The sequence below is a fragment of the Musca domestica genome, unplaced genomic scaffold, assembly GCF_030504385.1.
Source record: "Musca domestica strain aabys unplaced genomic scaffold, Musca_domestica.polishedcontigs.V.1.1 2, whole genome shotgun sequence".
NCBI lineage: Eukaryota > Metazoa > Arthropoda > Insecta > Diptera > Muscidae > Musca > Musca domestica.
Genome location: NW_026712249.1, coordinates 8691168 through 8718526, shown reverse-complemented (window position 1 = coordinate 8718526; position 27359 = coordinate 8691168). Strand labels below are relative to the sequence as shown.

The window sequence follows — 27359 nt, the reverse complement described above, 5'->3', positions numbered from 1 at the left end:
TAAGCATCAACGACGTTAAACGTTGCGGCTTAAGCTATACAAATAAAACGCCTCCAGCAGCCACAGAGCAGTAACAGCAGCCGGGCCGGCAAAAAAGTCTGACAACAAAGCGCGTGCGCACAGCTCACTCTCCTCTGCCCAGAGTGAAAGTGAAATTTGGTCTTTTTTTCTTGTTGTTGTTTCAGGCACCCAATCATGGTTTTGTTTTGGGACAATAGACAAAAAACGCTTGTGGTTGCCTGCCTGCCTGCCCGGCTGCTGCTGGCTGGCTGGAGGTTCATCTAAGCGTTTACATTAGAAAGCAATCAACTGCTCAAATGGAGAAAAAAAACAAGTTTTCATGCAAATGTCTTTGAGCTGGGAGATTTTAAAGGGGTCTGGTGACAGAAGTACGAATAGCAACCCCACCCTCCTCTCTCCATCCCCCATCTTCTTCTCTCTCCCTTTAAAAGGTATTATTTATTGTCAACACAAGGTATGTCAGGCAAGATGACAACGTACGTTTTATGCTGTGGTCTATTATTATTTATTTTTTGTTGTTGTTGGTATTTAAAAGCTCCAACAACATATCAGGGAGAGAAAGAGAGACATTTGTTGTAGTTTGATATTCCACAAAAGACATGGCATAAAATCACACTTCAGTAGTGTGTCTCGTTTTCTTGTAAGCCTGGAGTTGGTTTCATTCAGCACGTCTTCGATTTGAAATGTCTACTATTTTTTTTTTTTGCAAGATTGATTTCTATTTTTTTATCGGCTTATGGAGGAGGTTCTGTTAGGTACATTCACCCCTATTGTGTGGAGGAGAAAAAAAAATAACAAATATTTAGTTCGTGGCTAGAGATAAGAAGAAAAAATAACAAATAGGCCTTTAGTTCGCGGGGATTGAGCACACAATGGTTTACAACACTTTCTTGGCTCTGTAAGGGAAATTTCGATTCCCGCACAGGCATAGAGAAGTACAATTCTTCACAGGTGTACATCACGTTTTATTTGTGTGGTTACTTTTTTTGGACCATATTTCTCCCTCACCACTTTTGCGGTTAGTGCTGTAGTCTCCTCTGCCAACCGCTTCTTTAATATTTTCATTAAACGCTACTCTGACCATATCAATGTCATGCACCCAAACAGGGGTCAAACTCACTCAATTTGTCATTAGGTGATGGTTGGTTATATTATTTTTTTTCTTTTTGTTTTTGTATCTTCTCTCATGTTTGTTTGTTTCTGTTTTTTTTTCGTCTAAACGACATCATCCATTAACCATGGCTTTGCATCGCAAATTGACCTGTTCGAGGTCTTTAACTTAAAATATGAGAAAAGCAAAGAAAAAAACCAACCATGTTTTGTTTTGTTTTCTGGGGAGTTCGGAAACGTAACCTTTTTTCTAAAGCCTCAAAATTGCCTAGCCATAAGCTATTGAGCCTGCATTTTTGTAATTTCCTGTGCCATGATCATAACTGAGATTTAATTAGTCAGAAGCTATGTAAGTGGGTTAGATGCTAGTTTCGTAATTAATCTAAAGTATGGGAAAACTGAAGGGGGGAAAATGATACTAGACAAAAACAATGCATCATTAGGTATAAATGTTTAATTATGTTTTTCTGTAGATGGCGGAGATAACACTGTTGGCATTCGGGGCCCAGAAATCCCTCTAAATTCGAAATTATATAAATGGGTCCCCTTGTGGGTGGTCAAAACAATATAAGGACCTCACAATGAAATTTGATCGAGAAAAATTCTTCCATTGGCACATTCCTCAAAAGGGAGATTTTGACAGTAAAAATAGCAAAGACATCATTTTCACTTTTAGTCCACATATTTTGTAATTGAATGTAATTTTCATAAAACCTATTGTACTTAGATAAATAGTTTATTCTGAGACTTATAGTGAAATTTTGTGCAAAGTATTTCTTTTTTTAACACCTATCGCCTACAACAAAATTTTATGTTACTTTCCATCGTCAACTCGAAACAAGTCCGATGAAAATTAATCGAAAAATTAGCAAATCTTCTATGGTTTTTGTGGAAATATTGATGGAAGTATTTCTTTGCTATACCGTGGAAATAGAGATGTCTTACCTTTGGTGACTTATAGTAAAATTTGATGAAGAATATTTTTGTCCTTGTCGTCATCCTTCTAAAATGATGTTTTGCTGGAGATTTTTGCAAAAACTCGCAAAATACGGCCTTAATCCTAAAATTTGTTTTTATACCCTCCACCATTGTATGGAGGGTATATTAAGTTTATCATTCCGTAACGACTCGAAATGGTCAGCATAAAATCCTATGTCGATTTAGTCCGTCTGCCCGTCTGTAGAAATCACTCTAGCTTCCGAACGAAATGAAGTAGATTGATGAAATGTTACTCAATTGTGTATTATGTCTGCAGGACTTTTGGTATTGAAAATGGGTCATATAGGTCAATGGTTTGGAATAGCTCTCATACAATGGAACCTTCACTTTTTCGGTATTTTGATGATTTTAGCGATATTATTTACCGGAATTGTTTCAAATTTGGTATTTGATGTTCGTAACGAATACTACAGCCTATGACAGAAAATTGTCTCTGCAGGTCCTCGTCCTCGTATAGCCACAATATAAAGGTACTTTATTTAGAACAGTGTGGCTTGTTTGTTTGGATACCGTATTTTGTTGTTGCAAAATGGTCAGGCTTATCCCTTTATTGTTGTTTTTATAAAAACAACGTTTGTTTATTAGTGGAGAACGATGTTAATGTTTACCAGGGGGTAAGGCAGGGAATACCTAGGTTTCGGAAAGAGCCACCAATCCTCATCAGTTCCCTTGTTTTTGTCTGGGATATTCTCCCAGAAGTTATTTTAAAAATAACTTCTATGACAAAAAACATTTTTTACCCAAGTGACGAGATCGTAAGCTCAATAGAAGAGGAACCAAAGAATTATATAAAACTAAAATTCTTTTGGAAAGTCTTCTAAATCTTACAACCGCACTTATAAACATTTTCATCTTTCTCCACTTGTTATGCTTTCGTTCAACCTGAACGAAGTAGCATAACCATGTAAGTTGGTTTTGTCTGTTACAACAAAAACAACAAAAACTATTGAGCTTACGATCTCGTCACTTGGGTAAAAAATGTTTTTTGTCATATTATTATCTTTTTTTTTTTTTTTGAAAATTGCCATTTTTTGTATTCAAAGATCGACAGGGACGAACTTACAGCTTTTTACTTTTTAAAATTTATATGAATTCCTGACGTTTAAATAAGATTTAAACTATTGTACCTACTTATATAGTATATTTTAGGATTCATAGTGAAATTTTGCGCAGAACTTTTCTTCCTTTGACACCTTTTGCCTAAAACGAAATTTTATAAAAAAAAAATTTTTTTGAACATTTGTGCTATTTTTTTTTTCTTTTCTTTGATTACCAATAGTAAAATTTTATGAAGAATATTTTTTCTTTGACGTAATCCTTCTAAAATAATGTTTTTCTAGAGATTTTTGCACTATCTCACGAGAAGGACGGCTTTTGCACAAACTCAGGAAAGTACAGCTTTAACCCTAAAACGTGTTATTAATATATATAAATTCCTGGCTTCTTTGTAAGATTTACATTCTTCACATCTTCCAGGACCTATAGTAGAATTTTATGACAAATAATTCTGTATAATATTTTGCCCTGCTGCGATTCCATTTAGAGCTAGTTTTTAACTATATTTTAAAAAAAGAACCAAAAAGACCCCATTGTTGAGGGTTAACATTTTTAGCTAACATATTCCTCATACTTTTTATCTGCAATATTACTAGGAATCTAAATTTGAAAATTTCCAAAATCATGGAAGAGAGCAGGACTTGCCCCCCTTATTTTGATTACTTTTCGATGTAAACTTTTAATGCGCCGATACACGTGTCTCCGTTTTTTTGTTTGTTCTATTTTCACAATCTGTTGGATTTTCCTTGAAATTACTGAAAAAAAAACTAAATTTTGTCGCACAATGTAATAGAGAGTTAATATGAGGTTGAGCCAGTGGAGGAATACTCCACTCTTAAAATATATATTTTTTTATTTCTGATAAAATTTTAGTCATATCTTGGAGTAGTATATTCTATATAGGATTCAAAATTATTGATTTACCAATTAACAGCTTTATTAAGTGAATTTTGGCACCAGTAACTACTTACAAAACAGCATACTAACCCTTTATTTTAACATGGACAATTATGGGAATTTATTTTTCCTTGTAATTATTTTAGGAATAGCTTTAGCTTTACTGTTTAGTTGTCATTTGGTCTACTTGTAATGTAGAGAATATAAATTTGGCATTACTGGAAATGTTTAACGTGATACATATGACATTTTAGCTGGGTATATTTATTAAAATTCTAATATATTATGATTATTCCAAATATTGACCCTTTATAAGGGAGGTATCGAAGGGGGTCAATATTATCTATATCCTCCCTGACCTAAGTTTAATATAAAAATGATGATGTGTTAAGTTTGGACTATAACGACTACATCCTCAAAATTCTATGAGCTATGTAAGTTATTTTATTTTTTATTTATTTATTTTTATTATTTCTTTTTTATTTTTATTCATTTTTTTTTTTTTTTTTTGGAAAATATTGAACTTTTGTGGGAGAGAATATAAGGGACTATATGTTGTACAAGGTTAAATATACTTTACAGATTAATGAAAAGGAACTAATAACTGTATTTTTAGTGCGGTAAGATCAGTTCGAGGATTTCTATTAACATAGATTTTTTATGAATTACCATATTTTATGAATTACAACAATATTATCAGCCGTTACCAAAATATTTTTCTTCGACACATAAACACTAACAGTTATCTACCTCTTTTATGGTATACAATTTTCATTATATAGAAAATAAAAAAACATTTTCCTACTTTACTTTCCGTTTCTAAGTATTCACATAAGCGTACATAATTATACACTTTACGCTGTTGGATATCTTGAATTCTCTGATTATATAATATGAAATTTTCCCAAAACAAAAAATTGTAGGTATGTATGTATGTAATTTAATAACTATGAAGAAAGTTATCTAATATTTTTTTGGGTGGAAATTTTTAATCTACATATGGAAGTAAACTCTTGATTTTTACTAGATTAATAAGTGGGAATTTTTATTATATTTAATTACAACTTTATGGCCCAAAAATGTTAAGTTCATATGTGTGTGTGTGTGTGTGTGTATAGAGGTATGAAACCCTAATGTTAATTAAGTTTTTTATGTTGTAAACTCTTTGGCTTTGAAAACAATTATCCATGCTATGGTGAATAAAAATGACATTGAACCGAAGTATATTTTATAAAAAAAAAGTTAGTAATTTCTGTAGCAATGTGTTGAAAAAATCAGTGAAAGTATGTGGGCAGTTATTTTAATTTAATAAAATGGGGAACTTCTTACAAATTTAGAAGTAACTGTATTTTACACATTTTATAAAATTAATATTGCTATTAAAATTAATATATAATTTATTTTCGAACTAAATCATATACTAAGGTCAAAAAGGGGAAAGAAGAAAATTTGTGTTTTTAAAATTTGAGTAGTGAAACATTAAATATGGTAGGAATGATTTTCAATAAACATAGATACCTAGAATTTTTAATAACTATCAGTGCTGGGGAAATAGATTTCGGATTACTTTACAGAAGTTCCAAAAAATTAAAAAAAATGAATAACATTGTGCAGCAAAATTCATTTTTTCAATAGATACGAGGAAAATCCAGAAGGTTATGAAAGTAGAGGTAAAAAACAGAAAACACGTGTATCGGCATTTTGAAAGTTTACAACGAAAAAAATTAAAATAGAGGAGGAAAATTCCTACTCGTTCAGACTTTTGGGAAAATTTTGGATTAATACAGGGTGAGATGAAAAAACCTTCAGACTGTTGTCATTTCTAAGATACTCGTCCTGCAGCTGCATCCAGTATCCACAGTGTCAGATGAAAACACTGCAACCAAATTCAGACTGCTGTCATTTCTAAGCCACTCGTCCGGCAGCTGTTAAAATTATTCCAGAAAAAAAAATTTATTCGTAAAGGAATTCGGCTTGATCGAATCCGGCGTTGCAGTGGCCGAAAAATGGCTCGTGAGCTGAACATATCGCAATATTCTATTCGGCAAATATTGAAAAATGAGCTGGGGGTAAGGCCATTGAAATTCCAAAAAGTGCAAAAACTTACACAGCAACAGAAAGAAAATAGATATTTTCTCCGACAAAACATTCGTTGTCCAGCAGTTTGTAAACTAACAAAATGATCGTGTTTACTTGCCAAAAAGGTCAGTTGAAAATGTGCACCTTCGGTTGGCCACCAGAACTCAAGCGCCATGACTACGGCCATGGTGATCAATTCGAACAAATCTGAACTTATTCTAAAATTTGATGCTATTTCCGATAATTTTTTATATTACCCTGTACATATTCTTGATCAGCGTAAAATTATTTGATGATTTAGCCCTGTCCGTCTGTTGTAATCATGCTAGAGTCCAAACGGATTAGGATAGGAAGCTAAGATTTTGTACAGATCAGACTTTTGTCTGCAGGCAGTTTAAGTTCGAAGATGGGCTATATCGGTATACGATAACGGTACCCCCCGATATTCGGTATTTTGATAATTGTTGCCAAATTTTTCAATGGAATTGTCTTACAGCCCACACAAGAAGTTCCTTGTGATTACATTACCCCCTGGAAAAGAATTGTCTATATAGCTCCACGACATGATATATCCCCTACAAGACGGTCCCTCCCGATGTTCGGTATTTTGATAATAGTTGCTAATTTTTTCAATGGCTAGAATCTTAAAATCCACACGAGGAGTTCTTTCTGAGTACTTTACCCCATGTGTTCATATAGCCCCCATATAACGATACATTCCGATATTCGGTATTTTGATGATTTTTGCGATATTATTAAACAGATTTTTTCAATTTTTTTCCAATGGGTTCTGCAGTCTATGACGGAAAATTTTCTATGCAGGTCTTTGTATAGACCACATATAAAGATACCTCCCCTTATTCGGTATTTTGATGATATTGGCGACATTATTCCGACATTTGAAATTCGGACTCGTTACTACAGCCTATGACAAAAATTAGTTATGCTGGCGCACGTCTTCGTATAGCCACCCATAAAAGGGTTATAATTTGAGCCGGTATTTTGATAATAGTTGCTAATTTTTTCAATGGCTAGAATCTTAAAATCCACACGAGGAGTTCTTTCTGAGTACTTTACCCCCTGGATGAGAATTGTCTACATAGGTCCATGTCTTCATATAGCCCCCATATAACGATACATTCCGATATTCGGTATTTTGATGATTTTTGCGATATTATTAAACGGATTTTTTCAATTTTTTTCCAATGGATTCTGCAGTCTATGACGGAAAATTTTCTATGCAGGTCTTTGTATAGTCCACATATAACGAGACCTCCCCTTATTCGGTATTTTGATGATATTGGCGACATTATTCCGACATTTGAAATTCGGACTCGTTACTACAGCCTATGACAAAAATTAGTTATGCAGGACCACGGCTTCGTATTGCCACCCATAAAAGGGTTATAATTTGAGCCGCATTTTTCTAAATTTTTTTCATTTTAAATTTTTAAAATTCCTTCAGAATGGTGGAGGGTATTAAAAGTTCGGCTCGGCTGAACTTAGGTGATTTTTCACTTGTTTTTTTTTGACACACATACACACACATACATATACGACAAATAGCCTTAACAGTGTAATCCACAAAAAGTTCGCCTTGGGGTCAATATTTTGATACATTACAAATCAAATATCCATAATACCCTCCCCATGATGATGGTAAGAGGCTCACACATATGATACATATTGCAGAAAAAACATACATACATACATATGAATAATAGAATGACTAAGGTTTTTCTTGTTTGGTTCACCAATTACGAAAGGTTGACCAGCTTTGGATACTGTCACAACCACTTAAATAAACAATTATTTGCAATTTAAATTTTGGTCACCCTCCTTCTTTTCAGCGAAGCGAGAAATGATGGCGTGAACGAAACCCCTTTAAGGCATATATTATATATGCCATATTTGGTTATAAAATGCAGGCCAAAAATACAACAAAAAATTGTTACAATTTAAAAAAAAGAAAAACAAATGTAGCTGCAAAACTTACCTTGCTGCAATAATAAATATCCGACATGTTGTTGTTCGAGTTGTTAATTGGTCAGCATTAAAATCAAGTAAAATAAAAACACAATGCACAAAAACAATAAGATTTCAATGTTGTTGTTTTTTTTTCTTTCAATTTTTGTTTTTTTTTTTAATTATTTTTATTTTGATTTCAAACTTTTATGGTTACTGGGTGAACTTGAGAAAATGCTTTCTTTCACTTTTCTTATTTATTTTGGTTTGGTTTTTCTTCTCTGAGTGACACTTTTTTATGATTCATGTGAATTCTGTGATTGTTGTTGCTTTTGTTTTTTGGAACTATTTTTTTTTAATTAATTAATTTCTTGTTTTGCTTAACACAATTAATTGCCTCAGTAAATTTTGTGATTTGTTTGAATTTTTATTTTTGGTTGTTTTTTTTTTAATTTTACTTGTGCGTTTCTTTCGCGGTTTACTTTTTAACGCGCCAGAATTTCCGCCTTGACTTGCGACGATGCATCCAACAGGGTCGTTGTAGAAAAAAAAAATTAACTTTTCAAAGACGGCAACTTTCTACTTCAGTGGTGGCGCAACTGAAGTTTTTTCGTTTTGTTTTTTTTTTTTTTTTTTTGCCTCGAAAGAAAAACGTCTCTTTTTACTTGTCTCGGACACACAGAGCAGCAACTTTCCTGCCTTTTCGAGAAAAAAATAAATAAAACTAAATTTAAACAAACTCACAAACACTCTCACACACACACACGCTCTTAATGCACTTTTAAAAGCAAAAATACAACAGGCAACGTTGTGGGTCTGAATGGCTGGCACGCATGCGCACAAACCCAATCTCCACTGGGTTTGGTTTTTTTTTTTAGTTTTCTTTTTCTTGACTTTGCCAAGCTGCAGTTTATTGCCTGTCGTGTCTGCCTGGCCGTGGTTAGTCAAAGTGGTTTTCGTGGTTTAAGTTTGCAGCTAACTTCTGTAACATGTACTGCTGCAATTCCAACTAAGTTGGTTCGTTTGTTTGATTGTTTGTTGTTAGCTGCAAAGTCGGTGTTATTTTCGTTGGCTTTGTTTTTTTTTTTTTTTTTTTTGTAAATAGCGCTCTGAGCGGTTCTTCGAAACAAAACAACGTAAAATAACACAACGTGTGACCACCACCACACCACAAATACTTCTCACATTACCACTATATGGTACTAGCGACTAGTGACGATGGCTGCAACTGCAACTGCATGCCTCCATTCAGTTCCATACAATGATGTTAAATGTGAGGCGAGCAAAATGTCAACAGCACTGCATTCAGCAAATAATTTCATGCAGCCAACAAGCATTCACAAACATACGTCATCATGCACACAACTTGCAATCAAAACAAAAAGACAAATCCAGCTTGACTGACTTTTTGATGGACTGAATGACATTCACAACAACCAGCACTACTACTACTACTACTGGTACCGCTCGCTGGAAACACCAGCACTCACTTCTCTCACTACTTCACTGGCACCCCAAATTGTTTGGCGATCTCTACTACCACCTCTCCGTTTAGAAAGGCAGTGCAAGACACAATCACGATCGCGTCAACAAGATATACGAACGACCAACCAATGTTGTTGTTGTTTAAACTTTTGTTTTTGTTTTGTCGCTATTCCTTGATTGTTTTTCAATGGCCAAACCGCAACATTTGTTTCGTTATTTGCATTTGCTGCTGACTATCGCCCGACAAAATACCGTCAAACACAACCGTCTCTTAGCCAAGTCTGTTTAAAACTGAATATCATGATCGTGGCCAAAGAAATGTTTGGTAGCTGCTATCCGAAAAAACGAAGCAAAATGTCTTTTGCTCTCCCAAACAACACAAAAGTCAAGCAACACACGCACACAAACACAAAGCCTGATTTTCTTCTCTCAAGCTTAAAGACGAGATGTAAACAACTGGTCTTGCTCTCTTACCTTTACTTTTTTTGGAGTATCTCACAATGTGATATTGGCCAAAGATAGTCATGGTTTAGATAAATTTGTGGTTGTTGTCTTGAATAAAGTGACTTCAAAATGCTTATCTTCAGCATGGACTTGGCGAACGTCTTGAGCTTATAAAAGTTGGTTATCTGAGCATCAGATTTGTAAAAAATGTATTTTTTAAAGAATAAATATCAATATTAAATTTCTAAACTAACGATTTTTTTAGGAATAATGCTGAGTTAAGAGCTGTATGAAACTCAACTTCATACTATATTTAATTTTGATTTTATATGGATTCAAAATTGAATATGCGAATATTTGTTGGTTTAAAAAAATAATAAAACTATTTCAAAAATTAAAAAAAAAATAATAATAATTGTAATACTTTAATGCGTAAACAAACAAATAGCTCGGTGTACAAACGCGTGAACATGACAGGAATAGCTGACCACGAGAAAAGCAGGAACATGCCAAATTTAGTCCGCATACACGAAGGGTTTGTCCTTCGGATTTATTAATTTCATAGCAAATGCCAAGCTGGCAGGAAACTGCAATCTTTTGAAGTTGAATGACATTTCTGTTGCTATCAGAGAATTCGAGGTAGCAACATACTTCCCCGTAATATTCGCAGCCTCAATTAAATTGTTGTACCAATACCATTGCAAAGGCGTTGTGGATTAATGCTTCTTAATAAAATCATATCCCAATCTGAATCGATTCCAATATATTCCATCACACCTTCCATATTTCATTACAATTGGTGCGTCAAATACGTGAAATCGGCCCAGAATATATATGCGAGCTATATCCACACCTTAACCGATTTCCAATTAATTTGTCAAATTTAGTTTTTCGTATCTCTGTCCGAACTTCATTGAAATTAGGAATACATAGCGTGTTTGGTGCATCAAATACATGAAATCCGCCGAAAATGTATATGGGAGCTATATCCAAATCTGAACCGATTTCAATTTATTTATTTTTCTTTCAAATTCCGTTACACATTTGGAGACAGTATCTGTAATCGATCAATAGATATGTGCATATAAAGTCTAATTTTGTGGGAGGTACCTTCGATTCTGATGCTATATCTCCATTTCCAAGTGGAATTTCAAACATTTATATAGCCTATGTTATTTGCAGGCGATGTTGTAGTATACTTGAAAATTTTCAGGAAAACCTTTTCAACCGTTTTCGACTCCATAAATTACAAACAAATAAACATACACACAAATATATAGATTGGTAAAAATATTGTGAAGTTAGAGGAATTTCGGAATTTCCAAAAACACCTCCATCAGTGACTTTCATTCCAAATATCAGAGTTTTAGTGCATTCCGTTTGTCCAGTACATAGTAATTAATTTTTAGTACTTTTCTTTCCAAAAACCCAGCCTCTTTACACGACTACGCACCAAGACTGACTCTCATGTCAAATTTCAAGATTACAACTTCAGACGTTTCGCCTGGGCGTTGATTCTAGATCAGACAGTTATTTTATTACTCTTTTATGTATATAGATATAGCCCTCATATTTTGGTATTCGGTTGTTTAAAATTCGGTATATAGAGTTTGAAATGAGCTCTGTCCTCTATGGTATAGGCCTACTGGAACAAAGCCGATACGGTATTTTGAAGCCTTTTTATCAACAGATTTTACGGATAATTAGTAAAAAAACACCATTTGGTGAGACTTTTGAAATTTTCAAAAAAATAAAATCCGTTAAAAATTCTGTTAAAATCTTAAAAATTCCGAATATAGCCGTTATATTGGGGTCTATACGAAGACGTGGACCAGCATGGGCAACTTTTGTCATAAGCCATTACAATATTCAAAAACGAAACTTGAAAAAATCCGATGAAAATATAGCTAAAGTCATCAAAATACCGAATATGGGGAGGTACCGTTATATCGGGGCTGTACCTGTACAGACAATTTTCTGTCACAAGACAGAACTTCAAATACGAAATTTCGGTGAATATACCATATATAGGGAGGCACTGATATATGGGACCTATACGAAGACCTGGATACGATCTCCCATCCCATTACAAACTCTGAATACGAAATTTGAAACAACTCCGACGATTAATGTCGCTAAAGTCACCAAAATACTGAAAATTGGGGGTACTGTTATATGGAGGCTATACGAAGACGTGGCCTGGCATACGAAGTTTTTTGTCATAGGATGTAGTAGCAGAACCAAACAACTCCGGTGAATAATGTCCTTAAAATGGTGAAAATATCGAATATCGGGAGTATCATTTTATTTGGGCTATATGATATCGTGGACCTCTGTACACATTTCTCTTCCAGGGAGTAAAGTGCTTGGAAAGAACTTTTAGTATGGATTTTTAGACAAGTCCATTGGAAGCTGGGGAATATACGATATCGTGGACCTATATAGACAAGACTCTTCCAGGGGGTAAAGTACTCACGGGGAAAAATTTGGCTACATTCATCAAAATACCGTTATATGGATGCTATACGATATCGTGGATCGATAAAGCCCATCTTCGAACTTGACCTGCCTGCAGACAATTGACTGATCTGTCCAAAATTTAGTTTCCTATCTTTATTCGTTTAAAACGCTAGCGTGATAACAACAGACAGGCGAATAGGGCTAAATTGTTTTAGAAGTTTACGCTGATCAACTTTGGTATGTCTTTAATTAATAAATTAATAACCTCGATGAGTTATAAACAAAATGACGAACTTAACATACCCTCCATACTATGTATGCTGGAGGGTATATAAATGGAAGTGGACCCAATATTCAATCCAAACCCTTTTTTTGCTAGATGGTATGAAAAGCTCTCTCCGGTCGGACTTAATGCGTTAATTTTGTTAAAAATTTTCACATATGTGTTTTTTGCCAGTAGACAGGTTAAGTTCGTAAATGAGCCATGTCGGCCCTAGTTTTCGTATAGCCCCCATATAACGATACCTCCCCATATTTGGTATTTTGTTGATTTTAACGACATTATTCAACGGAATTGTTTCACATGTCGTATTTGCAGTTTGGAATAGGTACTACTGCCAATTGAGGTTCGTAATGGATACTACAGTCTGAGACAGAAAATTGTCTATGCAGGTCAGTGACTTTGTATAGTCCACATATAACTGTACCTCCTTTTTTCTGTATTTTGATGATATTAGCGACATTATTAACTGGAATTGTTTCAAATTTCGTCTTTGCTGTTTGGAATAGGTTCTACTGCCAATATTAAAAATATGCTGGCCCACGTGTTCGTATAGCCCCCATATAACTGTATTTTCGACGGATTTTTTTTTTAATTTTCAAGTTCCTTCCAAATGGTGGATAGTATTAAATGTTCGGCCCGGCTTTGGACAAATCCCTTTTTAAGGATATTTGGAGTCTATATATCTGCATCGTCCCAGTCCATCATGTACCTCCCACAGAAAGGGTCAACATTGGGATAATTATAACTCTTATAAAATATGAAGTAAGTATCCGATTCTCTTTAAATTTCACATATCTCCATTTTTTTGTTAACAGAAGATCTGTTGTGAAAATGACATATATAGGTCTACTCATTCTGGTCCTCCCCACCAAAGGGTCAACATTTGAAAAAATATGAAACTCATAAAAATGAGAAACGAGCATCTGACTTTTTTCAAACTTAGCACATCGCAATATTTCTATCAACACATAATCATGTGTGACCACTCCTTCTAGTACCTCGCCCCAAAGGGTGACAATTTTGAATATTTATATATCTAATGAAATGCGAAATAATCATACATTTATCATACATCCCAATATTTCTACTAACATAAGATCTGGTGTGAAGATGGAACACTACTCCTTCTGGTACCTGTCCCACAAAGGGTCAATATTTTGAATAACATACAACTCATATTGAATTAACCATATGATTCGAATATCAATTCGAAATAACCATACGATATATTTCTACTAACACAAAATATGTTGTGAAGATGAGATATATCGGCTCCCTCCTTCTGGTACCTCCCCCAAAATGGGTCAAGATTTTGAATAACCAAAACGCTCATAAATGCAACATATGCAGTCGATTCCCTTCAAATTTCACACATTCCAAAATTTATATTAACACAAGTTAATAACTTTTTGTCGAATAAACATTACATACATTTAATAATTCTCAAATTTGCAACAGATTTTGAAATCAATATATTTATCTGTGTAAATTTTCACCTCCTATTTGCACGAAGTTTCATAAAGTTCTCTGTCAAACGTATGAAGACAAAATAGATGACCTCAATACCGCTTATCAAAGAGCAGCCCATACAAATGCCAATGACTCCGCCAATGTTTGCTAGAATTATAAAAAAAAATCAAATAATTTCATAAACTCCCCGCAAAAATGACCAAAACTTACACAACATCTGATACCAATTATACAAGACATTCTTTTGATAACGGGTCCCATAGGGTGTGGGATAATATATTTTTACCAAACTGACATCGTTCAAAGACCTTATGTTTGAGTGGCTGAAAGGCATTGGTAAATGATTAATGGATTTGGCACAATTGCTTATCGGACTCACATGTAATTCATGCTATCCGGAGTATCCTTCAAGCTGCTCTTGGCCTTGTAAAAATTATAACGATAATAGGTACAGGCTGGCAAACACTCAGGGCAACTTAGAGAGTCGATTAGTTCTGCTTCAAGATGTTCGTTCATCATCTCCACCGGGGGCTTATAAGTCTGCCAAGTAACTATAGAAGAGAAAATTAGAAATTCTTTACATCAATCGAACACCTTACTTCGATATCTTTCCAAACATTCGGTATGTTCCAATGAACATTGAACCGGCGTCCGGTCAGTGACATTTTTCTTCTCATCATACACATAGAATGGTATGCAATTGCATAACGATTCCATGCTGCGGACTTTACACTTCATCAAACAATCAGCTTGGCCATAGGCCCCCACCTTCTCTTCATTGGGGAAATAACAACCCCTCTTTGCCACAGGATGATTCCTAACCTCATTAGTGGTAATTTGTGAAACTAACTTAAGCCTTACATGAATATCATCATTGGCATTGATCTGTATAAGACCCATATGGCCAATGGAGGTGTCGGCGATTTTTTGTTTTCCAAATATAAGCAATGTAAAGCCGGTCAAACTTTCTTCGGCATAAAAATAGTCATTTGTGGAGGCATTCAAAAGTAGAATTAAACCGGTATCACTACCACTTTGATTCGCATAATAATAAGTTTCTTCGGTTCTGGAATGAAAACAAAAAAATATTTCACCTTCAGGACTTCCAAACTTCCATTTACTCTTTTACCTCTCAAATTGATAGTTGAATACACAACAATATCCCCTCGAGAAAGCCACTAACTGTAATTCCTTCTCACAATCAATGGCCTGACCCGACCAATAGCATTCCAATAGCAAATCTTTACATTTGGGCGCCAAATCCTTCAAGACCCTGGCCACATTAAACGGTTTACGGCTCATTCGATCTAAGACGTTTTGCAAACTTTGTGCTTCATCAAAGTCAATCGAATCCGTATTGAAGAATCCTGCAAAGAGCTTTAGTTTCTCGTACCAATAATTATATAATGGCATATCGAATGATCCACGGGACCTGTAACATATTGGGGTATAACTTAAACTTAGATTAACGGAATTTGAAAACTTTCGAAATTTACTCACATATTATGCGCAAATTGCCTCATAGCGCTGCGACTCAGTTTGTTGTGACTGCAAACCGCAATTGAGGGGAATGGCACATCCCATACACTATGTTCTTGTGGATCCAGAGTGGTCACTGTAGGATCAGCCAGAAATGAACTCATTGTCGACATACAGACAAAGATGGCAAACGAGATGCCCATCAGAATGAACATGAACCAAAAGAGTCTGAAAGTAAAATAAACCGGTAAGATATTCCTCATTTTCTAACCTCCATCATTTAATGGGAAGGCGAAATATTAAGTCCGTCTCTCCATGTATTTTTGTGATCAAAATGCAGGTCCAATTTATTATCCGATTAGATGTAATTTTTCAAATAATAGTTGTCATTTCTAAGCCACTCGTCCGACAGCTTTTAAATTATTCCAATGACAGCTCATTATATTGTTTACAAGCATACAAAAGCATTTTGGTGAGAATTTTCCAGAAAAAAAGTTATTCGTGAAGGAAATCAAGCGTGATAGTGTGATTGGCTGGAAAACCACAAGTGGCTATCGTTAGAGAACTCCAGCATTTAAATGTGAATAAATCTTTTGAGTCTCGTACCATCGCTCATTACCGTGATACTGGTAGCGTAGCCCGACGTCAAGGAAGTGGAAGGAAGAAAACAGCAACATCAGCAGAAATAGTTCGAAAAGTAAAGAAGCGACCCGCGTCGCAGTGGCCGAAAAATGGCTGTAAGCTGAACATATCTAAATATTCCATTCGGCAAATATTGAAAAATGAGCTCGAGGTAAAGCCATTGAAATTCCAAAAAGTGCAAGAACTTACACTGCAACAGAAAGAAAATAGACCCAAAATAGCTAAAGAGTTGCTTCGCTTGGCCGAAATTGGTGAACTGCCGAATTTCGATTTCTCCAATGGGAAAACATTCGTTGTCCAGCAGTTTGTGAACAAACAAAATGATCGTGTTTACTTGCTGAAGAGGTCAGCTGAAAATGTCAACCTTCGGTTGGCCACCAGAACTCAAGTGCCGGCCATGGTGATTCTGTGGGCCGCCATAACAGCCGATTGTCGCTCTCCACTCGTATTAATCGACCGAGGCATCAGAATAAATGCCGAATATTATCGCGAAAATATTCTGGAGGGTGTATAAAGGCAAAGGGGCACGCAAACATTCTGGCCGCAGAAATTGGACATTCCAACAGGACTCAGCACAATCGCATTCAGCACGACCCAGCCAAGAATGGTTACAGAATGAGGTTCCTCGCCTCATTTCCAGCGCACAATTGTCACCAAAATCTCCGGATACCAATCCGTTAGAATATTGTGTCTGGAGTATTTTGGAAAGCAAGGTTATCACTAAATAATACCAAAATGTCGATCACCTCAAGCAAGCGCAGATCAACATTCGGGCAGCGTGTGACGGTTTCATTGGCCGTTTGAAGGCCATAATTCGTGCCAAAGGTGACCAATTCGAACAAATCTAAACCTATTCCAAAATTTGATGTTATATCCGAATATTTTTGCTTTCATTCAATAAAATTCCAAAAAAAAAAAATGTAAAAATGATGGCCTTTGACTTTGTTGCAGTTTTTTTATCTCACCTTTATACACCGAAATTATTTGAAATTTCGTATTTGAAGTTCCTAATATGCACCACAGCCTTTGACAGTAAATTTTCTATGCAGGTTCAGGTCTTCGTATAGCCCAGATATGTTCGGTATTTTGATGATTTTAGCTACATTATTCACCGGACTTTTTTCAAGTTTTATATTTGAATATTGAAATGGCTGATGACAAAAGTTACCTATGCAGATCCACGTCTTCGTATAGACCCCAATATAACGGCTGTATTCGTTAATTTTAAGATTTTAACAGAATTTTTAACGGATTTTATATTTTTGAAAATTTCGTTCGAAATCGTGGAGGGTAATCTAAGTTCGGCCGGACTTTTTTACTTTGATTAGTACTCAAAATGTACAATTGGTTCAGTTTAAAATTTTTTTCATCCAAATTTACATCCAACTAAATCTCTTGATCCAAGACATAAACAGTGATGCAAAATTAGTACAATTTAGTACTTTTCGAACAATTATGGTAAACGTTTCCAAAATCACATCCATATCTCAATACCAGATACCAACAATATTAACTTAATATTAAATTTGAGGATTCCTGCCCTATTTCTTCACGAAATACCAAATTTAGTACCATTTAGTACTTTTTGTACAAACATGGGTCGCCTTTTAAAAAACCCCGGCAGATCTCAAAAACAGATACCATCAGTAATCTGAATATCAAATTTCAGAATTTTAACTCTATCCCTTCACCCAATACCAACAAAGCGTACTATTTAGTACTTTTCGTACAATTATAGTACACATTTCCGAGACCACAGCCATATCTTAACTAAAGACTCCAACAGTGACATCTGTATCAAATTTGAGAATTCCAGCTCTATTCCTTCACCCAATACCAAACTTAGTACTATTTAGTACTTTTGGCACAATTCCAGTACTCGTTTCAAAAACCATATCCATATCTCTTTTCCAGATACCAGCAGGGAGCTAAATATCAAATTTGAGAATTCCAGTCCTCTCTCTTCATCCAATTACAAATTTAGTACCATTTAGTACTTTTTGTACAATTATAGTATACATTTCTGTTTCCACAACCCCCATGTCCAGGCTACACATGAACAGCGCGACCCTAGTACCACATTTTAGATTTCAAGCACTACTTTCACTCAATACCCAATTGTACCAAATATTGTACTATTTAGTACCTTCCTTGCACTTGTAATGTACATTTCCAAAACAAAAGCTCCTTATTATTAACCTACCACCAACAGAAAGCCCAATACAAAATTTCAAAATTCAAGCTTCATCCGTTCGCCCTAAACCAAACTATTCCAAATTTAGTACCATTTAGTACAGATGGCACACATAGTACACATATCCAAAACACCTTCATATATCAAATTTAGGTCCCAAACTAGAATCTAATACCAAATTTCAAGTTTCTAGCTTTAATTTTCAAAAACCTTTGTTGCATCTCTTATAAGTACCATTTAGTACTTTTCAAACAATTATGGTACACACTTCCACAATTACATCTATGTATATCTCAGTATCAGATTCCAACAGAGACCTCAAATTAAATTTAAGGAATACAGCCCTATTTCTTCACACAATACCAAATTTAGTACTATTTAGTACTTTTCGTACAATTATAGTAGTTCCCTTCGCACATTTAGTACACACATCCAAAATCACCTTCATATATCTAATTTATTTTCCAACCTAGATTCTCATATTAAAGTTCATGTTTTTAGCTCTAATACGGTACAAAGTGTACCTTACTTAGTTCCTTTTTGTACTTTTCGGTCCATTATAGTACGAATTTTCAAAAACCCAGCCTTATTTGACATCTTCAGAACAAGAATGACTCTAATCCAATATTTCAAGATTTTAACTTCAGCCGTTTCGTCTGGGCGTTGATAAGTCATTAAGTCAGTTAAACTCTTTACTCTTCTACGAATATTGATTGCAATCGAAGTGAAGGTTTGCTCACTCTCACTTTCTTGATAAATTTTTAGAAAACTTATTTAAAATCACTCGCCTTATCACTAATTGTCCATCCTTGTCTACATATGGTTATTTTTAAATTTAAAGTTTGAGAAAATGTCTACCATTCACCAATGTTCGATTTGGACATCTTCTCCCCTCCAAAAACCAAATGTTATGTTTAATTGTCGTTGTTTGAACTCTAATCCCATAATTATTTTATTTCACATCAAATTTAATTGAACTTAACACCAAAAACAACAAATCTCTGATTGATGACAATTTATTATTGCACAACATATTTCATAAATTCTTTTATGTCAACCAGCCAACCAATCAACCGGGTCTATGAAGAAGAGCTGTTGTTACCTACCTACCTTTGATACTTTCGCCGTCGTATATAATACAAAAGGCCAAAACCATTGAGACTTGTTTTTTGGAAATACTCCACCAATGTCTCTTTGGCCGCCTCGTACAGCAGCAAAACGTTTGCTAGAGATGAAGATGCCGGTGCTGGCATTTTGTGGAGTTTATTAAACTTTTGTCACTTTTCGATGACGATTCGATACACAATAACTTAAATGTTGTGGTGTTTTTGTTGTACTTCTTCTTGTTGTTGTTGTTGTAAAGAAAGTGCATTAGAGAGCCGTAGACGAAGCATCCGAAATGTCACCAAATGCGATGACACTGTTTTGTGTCTGCATTACAACTGAGACTTATTGCTAGGCCATGCAGGAATACAGGTGCTGTCCGCAAACACCAACCTTGTCGTCAATGGGGTATTAATTAATTTTTGGGGGATGGTATTTGTTTGTTTGTAAAGATTTTAATCAGAGGAACTTTAATTGAAAAATAATTTAAGGGGGGCGAGTTGGAACACGAATTTTTGTTGTTCACACAAAAACATGTTAAGATTTGATATAAAGAAATTAGAATAGATATGGTTGCATGTTGGGAAAAACATATTGGAAAAAAATATATATGGTTTTCCAAAGGAAAATAATTTCTTCGCATTGGAAAATATGCGAGAATGTAACGGGTCTTAAATTTAAGACCTCTAATATGAGTAAAGTTTAATTGGTTGGAAAATACAAATAAATAAAAACCGATATTTTGCCAGCATTACAAATCACAGCTGAATTGACTCTTTAGCAATACTAGAGTCAACTTCGATAATTAATTATATTTCTTGATATACAATAGATATACACATTTTTCACTGGAGCAATTTCACTGGAGCTTTTCTCACAATGTTGCCATATTAATAATGAAAACTTTGCACAAATATATAATACCATGTACCACAGTGTGGTGTAGAGTATAGAAACCCTTCTTTTATTTTTAAGAACTTTTTGAAACATTTTAGTTGCAATTTCTGAATTCTATTTGTAATTTGTAATTCGAAAATTTAAATTGTAATTCGAATTATTCAGTTAAAATTCGAGAATTCCAAATTACAAATTAAATATTACTTTTATTACCTTCCACCATTTTGAAGGAACTTGAAAATGTTTTTCTTATTATTCGAACTTTTTATACTTTAAATTGAAATGAAATTAATTGAATTTCGAAATATTGGAATATTAACATAAATACAACAACAAAGACCTCAAGCTCAGAGGAACTTGAAAATTTTCAAAAAATCCGCAAAAAAATACCCTTATAAGGATGTAATGTCGTAGGCTGTAGTACCCATCACGAACTTCAATTACGAATTTTTAAACAATTCTCGTAAATAATACCGCTTAAATCATCAAAATACCGAATATAGGAGGTATAGTTATATGGGGGCCATACGAAGACGTGGAGCTAGCTGCATACGCAATGTTTGTCAGAGGTTGTATTACCCATTACGAGCTTTAAATACGAAATGCAATAAAATACCGAATAATGGGAGGTACCGTTATATGGAGGCTATAGGAAGACGTCGTCCTGCGTACGCGATTTTCTGTATGTCATAGGCTTTAGTATGTATTACGAACTTTAACTACGAAATTTGAAACAATTCCGATTAATAATGTCGTTAAAATGATCAAAAAACCGAATTTTGGGAGGTACCGTTATTTAAGCCTTCTATCGAAATTCGTTCTAATGACAGTGTGATTATAACAGACAGAAAGATGGACATCGCTAAATCGACTCAGAATTTTACGCTGAAAAAGTAATATTTTTACCATACATAAATCGAGTGTGGATATGGACAATGTATCGGTCAACTACTTCAGTTTTTTGAAGGTACTTAAAGGGTTAACATTTCGGTAAATCGAGAATTTCGATTTTCTCCAAACTTCGGATATCTTAATCATACAGCATTAGATCTAAAATGAATATAACAAAAAATCTTAACTATCATAAAATTCACCAGTTATCTCCCAAATAGTTCCAATCTACTGGTACATTCCCTAAATTGAGTATGTAGAAACAAATTCTCAAATGCACCCTCCACTATAGATAGTATATAGGGTATATTGAGTTTGTCATTCCGTTTGTAACACCTCGAAATAAGCATTCGAGACCATTCTATAGCATCAATCAATCAATTTAGTTATGTCCGCCCGTCGGTGGAATTCACTCCAGCATCCGAACGAAGTGAAGTGGCCTGTAGAACTTTGTCCACTTCACGTCCCTGTATAACCGTACCGTAGGCACAATATTTTCTGGCAGATAATTGACTATAGGGGTCCACGTTTTCGAATAGCCAATATAACTATAATACCAGATATTCGTAATTCATAAAACTTAGCGTCATTTCCAACTGATTTTTTACACTTTTCAAAGTTCCTTCCAAATGCTAGAGAGTAGTAGCTACTTTTTTACTTGTTTTATTTTATTTTTCTGATTTTTAGTTATTTAATACGACCTTTATTTTAAATTATTTCAAATGTACATTTTTAAAATTGAGCTCTAGGTCTTTTCAATTTTTTTATTTATTATTTTCGATATTTCGTCCTCCGACGGAAGACATCATCAGGAACAATAATATTTAAACATATAACGATAATATACAAAATCTCGCCAAGTACCGACGTCGACCTTGCGTTGCTGTCATCTGGAAGAGATTCTGTATATTTTTGTTATAAGTTTAAATGGGGTGTTTAGTTTTTTTTGTAGTAGTTAAAAATTTTACAAAAAATGTATTATATCTGGGACGATTGATATTTAAAATTGTACAAGTTTAAGTAAAGCCAACATCCTTCCAATTTTCGGTGTTTTCAGTCGGAATGTTTCTTGGCAAAGCTAATTTTATTATAGGCTAACAACTTGGTTTAGTCCCACATAACAGTTCCTCCTAAATTAAAGAGTCGTAAAGGTTTCAAATGCATTTTCTCAAAAAATTACAGTACGTTTGCAAATAAATGGGTTAACCCACTAGATTTGGTTTAAAATTGCCAAATCCATTATTTTTTCTTCATATAAATCCTCCACAAGTGGATTAACCATACAAAAACTTCAAACATAAACATGGCATTAGCTCCTAATTTATATTACGGGTTCTCAGATGGTAAAAACCTTAAACCTAGTGATCTAACGACTAGTTGGTATTTGTTCCTTATATTATTTATTAACTGGTTGATTGAATTTCCAACTGCTAAATTCATTTGAACCTTTTCACTTTGTGGCCTTAAATTAAAAAATGGTCAATAAGAATTTTTTTGTAATAGTTTTTATTGTATTTCACTTACTGAGCTATAAGACACATGCTTATTCTTTTTTTGTTTTCAAAAAAATGGTGTAAGTTTAGTTCTTTATGTAGCATTACTCTTTTTCTGAATAACAAATTTTATATGAAACATAATGATGATGTATGATGAAGATGTTGCTACTTAATGAAGATGTTTTTGATTACAAAATGACAAATTGTTCGTTTCTCTATTTTTTATGATGGATAATATACACATATATACTATATAAACGATCTTCAATGTTTCACTAAATTTTATTGTTTTACAATCTAGACATCACTATTTTGAGTGTTTCACATTTCTTAGGACACACAAAAAAATGGGGGACAAAGGAGAGAAAAAAAAAGAAGTTAATACATGTGTGAGTGAATCGAAACAGTGTGTTTGTTATGTTTAATGGAATGTTTTTTGTAAAATACGTATAAAATTTGCAATTGTTTGTTGTAAAACATACATGTAATGGACTAATGGACTTTTAAAATATCATACCAATAAAAAAATACATCATAAATAAATACAAAAGAATACAAATTAAAACGATGACAAAATACAATAAATACATAGGAGGTTAGGATTTGATTTATGGAGGATATTGTGTTTTTTTTTTTAATTTTACAGAAATGGAAGAGTGTCTTAATCAAAAATGTTGCATGAAAATGTTATTGAAACAGGGTAAAAAAAAATTGTTTAAAACAAATTTTTAACACAAACAGAAAATTAAAACAGAACATTCATTGCTGAAGTTAATACAACAGATTAGTTTAAGTAGGAATAAATTTTAACATATTTTATATGTAAGTATGTATGTCGTTTCATTGTTTTGAATGATAATTGATTTTGTGTTTTTTTTTTAAATCTACTTAAATAGTAAAAGTTTTAAAAGATTTCTCACTAATACTTGTTGTCGTTTTTTTTTATTATAATTTTTGTTTAAGTATTTATAGACGCATTTTGTGTTGTATTATTTATTTAAAGTGAAACAAGGGGCGACTATTTGCTTAGGAATTTGTCCTAGCCTGCTAAGTTAGTTATATGGTCACACGAAACTATTTTCTGCGGTAAATGGAATGATTGTATTTGTTTTCAGATATTATGAATAGGATTTCGAATTGGAATTTTTGTTTTACAAATATCAACATAAAAATTAAGTAAAATTTACTGAGTGTATACCGCAATTGTATCTTTGAATTTCGAAACTATTTTTTGTGTTAAATGGAATGATGTTTTCATATCCTATGAATTAAATTTTGAATATAAATTTTTGTTACTCATATATGAACATAAAAATTACTGAGTGTAAACCACAATTGTATATTTGAATCTAGGAATTTCGAAAAGTGAGGAATTACAACAACGAAACACAACTCGAACAGTGCTTAACCAAAATCGAATTTACACAATATCATAAAAAATATTTAAAAAAGACCCGTACCAAGTTCGATATTAAAAAATGAGTCTAATAATTCAACGTCTAAATGTAGACCTACAGCAATTCTCTAATTTTTCTTAGCAAAACTAGTTCAATTGTGAAGTCCTAGCACTTATTTCTTTTGGTTGCTTATTTACCGACAAATTTCGTTAATTATCGAATTTATAACCTGATATTAATTTGAATGTCTCGAAAATTGTCCGTTATTTTGTTGTTATCTAGTTACAGTCTTGAGATTTAAAATATCAGAATTTGCAGACTTTGAAAAATAGAAGATGGAAAAAGGATTCATAGAAGAAAGAATTGTTTATCTACAATGTCCAAATACAAAACATACATCACAGAATTTTAAAAAATATTCCACGTATACAAAAAATCAAAATTTGGAGACTTTGAAATATAGAATGTGGAAAGAGAATTCATAGAAGAAAGAACGGTTCACCTACAATCTTCAAGCCAAAAATACATTATAGAATTTTAGAAAATATTCTAAGTTAACAAAAAATGGTCCAGAAAACTGTGGGAGAATAATTGCCTTGTAATTTATTCCTGATTTTTTCTGAATATCCTGCTTGTGTCATATAAAAACTGATAACGATTCTTAGTAAAACAATTGTCAGTCATCTTCTTCTAAAAATCCCCAACAATTTTTACTACTCAGAAGCCTTCAATGGGAACTTTAATTTATTTAAACAAGTTGGCGTTTCATAACTTCAACTAGATTCTAAAACAAATTTATTACCAAAACAAAACCAAAACATCAAAGAATTTTAGAATATATTCAAAGTATACAAAATATGGCAAAGGAAACTAAGGGGGAAAATAATTGCCTTGTAATTGATTCCTTTTTTTCTAAATGGTCTGCTTCTGTCATATAAAAATTAAAAATATAAAAAACGTCTTCTTCTAAAATTCCCAAACAATTTTTACTACTCAGAAGCCCTCAATTAAAACTTTAATTTATCGAAAACATGTTGGTCATTTATAACTTCAACTAGAATCTAAAACAAATCTTAGCTAAAATAAAATCTCTAGTGGGCTTCTTCCTGTAAATAGGTAAAGGAGAAGTTTTTGCTGGAGTAGTTTTCGCTTCGCCATATTTTTCTTCCAGAATATACATTTTACAAATAAAACTAGAAAATATGTCACATGATGAGCTCTACAAATTATGGATCTGGGCCTTAATTCTTCTATGAAAATGTGAAATGAAAACTTTTATAAAGGAAAGAAATTTCAAATGAAAAATTTTATAAAGGAAATATTTTTCATTTCATATTTTCAAAGAACAAGAATCCAGCCCCTGGACTTGTTTCTGAGTGGATATTAAAAGGATTCAGATAATATATAATTTCATGAAAGGCAGATCCGATGTCTACTTGGAGTTATTTTTGACCTTTTTGAGATAAGCAACATGAAAATTTTATCAAAATACTATTTCAAGATAGCTGATATAGAACTGTCCGAATAAATTAAATTTAGATATTATTATTTCAAGAACAGTGTTGGCATGTTTGTTCGGGATAGTTAGGGTTAATCCCATAGTTAGGCTTAATCCTATTATATTTATTTTATAGAAAAATAAAACGCAAATATCCTCCGTTTTTAGCTGAGATTATATGAAGGGACATAAACAAGTTTCTTCATCAATATTTTTAGCTCTTTTGGAGTTACGACCATCTCACCTAAAAACTTTGCAATAAATAACCTGCACTCCAATAATAATTGTCAACATTTAAAATTACTCTACTCTACAAAACCGAAATGCCACAAACCTAGGTCTGTGAAGTCGAATTCAGAGACTATGACTCAGGTATGTTATCAAAGACAAAGTCGAGTTATTTTTTCGATAAAAAAATCAATAAATGAGCGGTAAATTTGGCTTCTGGGAAATATAGGTGGAGGAGATAGGTACAAATGAAATAATCACTGATGGCGTTCTACTTTATATATACTTTCATGTTTCGTGAAGTCGAATCCGGAGACTAGGGATCAGATATGTTATTAAAGACAAAGTCGCGTTAGTCTTTCAAAAAAAAAAAAAAGATCCAATGAATGACCGGTAAATTCGTCTTTGAAAATTACGAAGAAGACTACACTCCTGAAAAATATTTTTGGAGGAAATAGATACAACTCTGACAAGCACATATGGAAAGATTTAATCATTTTTTTAATTTAAATGTACCGCCATGTTTCATGAATTTTTGTAAAAAAAAATTAAAAAATTGGAAAAAACTAAATCTTCCAATTGTAAATAGTTCTAGGACTACTTTAGACCAATAGATTATGACAAACTATTTGGAAGTTAATTAAAGTTTAAGAATTTTATAGAAGCTAATAAAGAATATAAAAACTTTGTGTTTCCGAACGATTAAGAAAAAAGGTCAAACATAAGGTATGTAAAAATATTGTATTTCCCTAGAGACGAGTAGGAATTTTATTTTGAAGTCGTCCACAAAATTTGCCTGGGGATGAATTCTTGTTTTCATTAAAAATTCGAAATAAATTGTTTTTAACAAAATTTCTATAAAAAGAGTTTATTCGACATTTTCCTAAAACAAGAATTTGTGCCCCTGGATTCAGAATCCAGCGGAAACCTGGTTTTACACAGGCAATTTTTTGTTAGGAGATTATTTAACCAATGAGAAGCCATAATTCAAAACTCATAACACCAACGAAATCATTGGATTTCGTAATCAATTGAAATAGCAAGAAAAAAGTTAAACTTTAATTGTTTGGAATCCCTTAACATGTCTTCTCAAAGATACAATTTGCCTGGCGGTTTGCACACTCAGCGGATGGATAACATTTCAAACAGAGGATATTGTAGTTGATCTACTAACAAAGATAAGTATTTAATAACTTGATATCCCTTAACATGACTTTTCAAAGATACAATTTGCCATGGCGGTTTACACACTCAGCGCAATCTG

At 33.4% G+C, this 27359-nt stretch overlaps 2 protein-coding genes across 4 annotated transcripts in view; both read right to left on the bottom strand.

Annotated features, from left to right (window-relative positions):
• LOC131802178 (uncharacterized) overlaps positions 1-9899 on the bottom strand; it is a 131822-nt gene extending 121923 nt beyond the window's left edge. The window contains exons 1-2 of one of the 3 annotated variants that reach the window (XM_059121778.1): positions 9318-9899; positions 8159-8826 (exon numbers count right to left, since the gene is read on the bottom strand). In XM_059121778.1, coding sequence (XP_058977761.1) covers positions 8159-8185 — 27 coding nt within the window. In that variant the 5' untranslated portion in view covers positions 8186-8826; positions 9318-9899. The remainder of the gene's footprint in view (positions 1-8158; positions 8827-9317) is intronic. The other 2 variants (XM_059121779.1, XM_059121777.1) reach the window with 2 other exon arrangements.
• Positions 9900-14214: 4315 nt separating this feature from the next.
• LOC131802107 (pickpocket protein 11-like) lies at positions 14215-16123 on the bottom strand. The gene is made up of 6 exons (XM_059121493.1): positions 15770-16123; positions 15399-15701; positions 14869-15335; positions 14649-14820; positions 14480-14592; positions 14215-14416 (listed from the first exon to the last, which is right to left on the bottom strand). The coding sequence occupies exons 1-6, from the start codon at positions 16009-16011 to the stop codon at positions 14292-14294; spliced, it is 1422 nt and encodes a 473-aa protein (XP_058977476.1). The 5' UTR covers positions 16012-16123; the 3' UTR covers positions 14215-14291.
• Between the last annotated feature and the right edge of the window lie 11236 nt (positions 16124-27359).

Excerpts from the sequence above, each read along its gene's own strand:
- LOC131802107 (XM_059121493.1), bottom strand. The coding sequence starts at position 16,011 with ATGAGGAATATCTTACCGGTTTATTTTACTTTCAGACTCTTTTGGTTC. Across the intron at positions 14,821-14,868 it reads ATGTTTGGAAAGATATCGAA|TTACTTGGCAGACTTATAAG; the intron begins GTAAGGTGTTCG and ends TCTCTTCTATAG. Across the intron at positions 14,417-14,479 it reads TAATTGGTATCAGATGTTGT|CAAACATTGGCGGAGTCATT; the intron begins GTAAGTTTTGGT and ends TTATAATTCTAG.